The sequence below is a fragment of the Sphaeroforma arctica genome (assembly GCF_001186125.1).
Source record: "Sphaeroforma arctica JP610 unplaced genomic scaffold supercont1.1, whole genome shotgun sequence".
In the NCBI taxonomy this organism is placed as follows: Eukaryota; class Ichthyosporea; order Ichthyophonida; genus Sphaeroforma; species Sphaeroforma arctica.
In genome coordinates, this window is record NW_014040557.1 from 49,379 (window position 1) to 52,800 (window position 3,422).

Sequence of the window (3,422 nt, forward strand, 5' to 3'; positions counted from 1 at the left end):
GTATATATATATTATTCTCACCCCGCTCATTTCCAGGTAGTGCATGTTTTCAACGCACGAAATCAATGCGAATTCGTATTTTATTTTAGGTGCGATTTCTACTTCCTGGCCGTGTGTGGCTTTGGTGATCCCACTGGCTGTGGACAGGGCTATTAATTTATTTTCTGACTTAATGTGCTGGTGCTTCGACAGGTGCCAGTTGGGCGTGTGTGGCTTTGGTGATCCCACTGGCTGTGGTCAGGGCTATTTATTTATTTGCTGACTTAATGTGCTGGTGCATAGACAGGTGCCAGTTGGCCCAGATTTATATACTCGTGCGTCCAGGATTAAGCAATAGTGTTAAAAGCACATATACTTTTCTGTGTGATTATGGCGTATCGAGCATACACAATAGTATATCTGCGCTTTAATTGTGACGATACAAACACCACGTCGTATTGCATTCGTCTTTCAACTTTCATCTCTTCTGTGGAGGATTTGTATGGGTGTGGCCATGTCGATGCTGCTTCGCACCACTGGCTGGAACTTCATCCAGGCACATATTTATTTGTCGATATGCGTATGTACACTCCCATTTCCTTGTTCAAATGGATGAATACGGGCGATATGTACACAGTTGCCATGCCCGTACTCGGGTATGTGTAAGTGTGTGCTGTTTGTTCACGAATGGGATTGGTACTATGAAATTTTCTTGGCAGCCATTCGAGAATTCGATTAATGAGCGTTTTATATTTCGTCATATTTTTAGAAATATGTAAAAGGAACGCTTCGACGCTGTCGCTGTTAACCGGATCTTGTTGTAGTGTGTTCAAATGCTGCAGCAAGTCCGAAACTAAAATCACCGCTGTTTTCTTAATGAATGTTATTACTACAGATAACCTACAAGTAACAAGCGTAACCTTTACTCCATATCTTTCAATTTCGCAGATATTATGCAATTCGAGCACTTTAGCGCCATCGCTGTCAAAGCCAATGCCTTGTTGTTGTGCGTGAAAATCCTTCAGCAAGACATGGACAAGTTTTTGATGAGGACGACCTCTGATGTAGCTCCAGTTTCCAAGGGTGAGTGGGTGTGTCATAATACCGATGCATATAAAAAAAACCCCTAAATCCTAAGACTTGAAACCCTAAAAGAACTTGTACAGATCTTTAGTTCCAGAGCTGCGACAGGTGTTTGTTTGTTTACGTATGCTAGATCGTGTCGCACAAATGAGTCTCGCATGTACTCCTTTGGGAACTGCAACTACACATATACCCCTACCGTATATCCCCTATTTCTCTATAGATATATATCTACCGTATATCCCCTACTTCTCTATAGATACATATGTACCGTATATCCCTTGTTTCTCACTATAGATATATACCTACCATAAATATCTTGTTTCTCACTATAGATATATATCTACCGCATATCCCCTATTTCTCTATAAATATATATCTACCGTATATCCTCTATTTCTCACTATAGATATATATCTACCGTATATCCCCTATTTCTCACTAAAGATATATATCTACCGTATATCCCCTATTTCTCACTATAGATATATATTTACCGTATATCCCTTGTTTCTTACTATAGATATATACCTACCTTATATCCTCTGTGTCTCACTATAGATAAGAACATACAATATATTCTCTTTGTCTCACTATAGAGTAGAGTGTACGTGTTTCGATTTCCGAAAGATAGTCCCAACGCCACAGCTGAGACAACATGGCTGGATTTCTACGCCAGATCTGACACAGTCGCGCGCTGTCTGGCGTAGACTGATGGAGGAGCCATGGTATCCCTCTCTTATCCCCAATTACCCACAATCACATCCGATATCATGTGACTCATATCTTTTTGCTTGTTCAGGTACAGTCACGCTGCCGCCGGACATCAGCGGCACGCCATGTGATAAACCTTCGCTGGCACTTATTGCGCAACTGCGTAGTATCACAACTGAGAAAATAAGACTTGAATCTCTTTAGTGCGTTCAGGCATAGTCATAGGGAGGCTTAGGGTGTTCCGAACGCGTTTATTCCGTTACCATGTATACAAGCAATATCACAGCTGAGACACTAACACTTGACGTTTGTTAACAGTTACGCCATCGCCGCAGATCAGTGGGGGGGCCTATGGTATACCCCCGCACGCACTGAGAGCACAACTGGCGGCACGGGAGAAGCAGCGAGAGGAGGCCATAGAACGGGCTGCCTCAGCAGGGGCCGTGCAGTCGAGGTATTGTAATCGCACCCGATTGTGCAGATTGATACGCGGCTACAATAGTGTGTTTCGTATGTGGGTGGGGATGTATAGACGGGTGGATGAGTTGTCTGTTGATGGGATAATCTCGAGCTCGCTATAAGGCCCATCCCAGGGCTTATTGTACTTGTATGTGGAGTTTTATACGCAATAGAATGCTGGGTTGCTTCACAATTCATCTCCGCTTTGAAGTCGTGCACGGGTTTGTATGAACGTTACGCAATTCCCATTACAACTTCCAGAATAGGCTATACGTAAGAAAGCGTGTACATGTGTTTCAACAGGTTATATTGTTAGTCAGAATTGCTGGCTGTCTAGTAGGCACTACACGGCGAAAAACAAAAAAAATTGAATAGTCGCAGTGTGTTATTTATATTCAAAGTGTGTTGTTTCCGGAAACCCTGTGAATATATATTCGCGTCCATAGCCGAACTAGTGTAGGACGGAATTCATACTCATAGTTGCATACCAATTCGAGCTGATTTCTGATTGGAGGCATTCGTTGTTATCAGTATGCATATCAATGGGCATATCAAGCAATCCAGTACTAATTTCATGCCATACTGCTCTTGCCTAGCTCTGAATTCAATACAACTTCCCCCATTCTTCTCGCTTTACCTACTGTTGCATTGGTGTCCTTTCAGTTTACCAGCGGGCGAACGAATTTACGGACCAGAATGCCGTTTTTTCCGGTTTGTGTCAGAGATAAAACGGGACACTCATTACTTGCACCACAAATTCAAGCCCACGCACACGCGGCCACTGCCGTCACTTGCGGGTAAGCGTTCCCACTCTAATGCGTGTTTAGTTCTTTGAGCCTCGTAGAACGCATTTTCAGTGAATTTGTTAAAGTCATGGTAAAGGAATGAACCCAGGCTACGAACGAGCAAAAATACATATTTTAGGTTTCAATATATGTGCATATAAACTTCAATTCGGGTATGCTTATATATATATCTATATATCTATATATCTATATATCTATATATCTATATATCTATCTATATCTATATATATTTATATATATATATATATATATATATATTGTGTGTGTGTGTGTGTGTGTGTATATATATATATGTATACATAGTATATATATATATATATATATATATATATATATATATATACTGTNTGTGTGTGTGTAGTTATTAGTACGTAGTAAGTA

At 41.0% G+C, this 3,422-nt stretch overlaps 1 protein-coding gene across 1 annotated transcript in view; it reads left to right on the forward strand.

The window, feature by feature from the left end:
• Positions 1 to 927: 927 nt before the first annotated feature.
• SARC_00008 (hypothetical protein) overlaps positions 928 to 3,422 on the forward strand; it is a 6,076-nt gene continuing 3,581 nt past the window's right edge. The window contains exons 1-3 of the mRNA XM_014306301.1: positions 928 to 1,062; positions 2,095 to 2,230; positions 2,899 to 3,032. Coding sequence (XP_014161776.1) covers positions 933 to 1,062; positions 2,095 to 2,230; positions 2,899 to 3,032 — 400 coding nt within the window. The 5' untranslated portion in view covers positions 928 to 932. The remainder of the gene's footprint in view (positions 1,063 to 2,094; positions 2,231 to 2,898; positions 3,033 to 3,422) is intronic.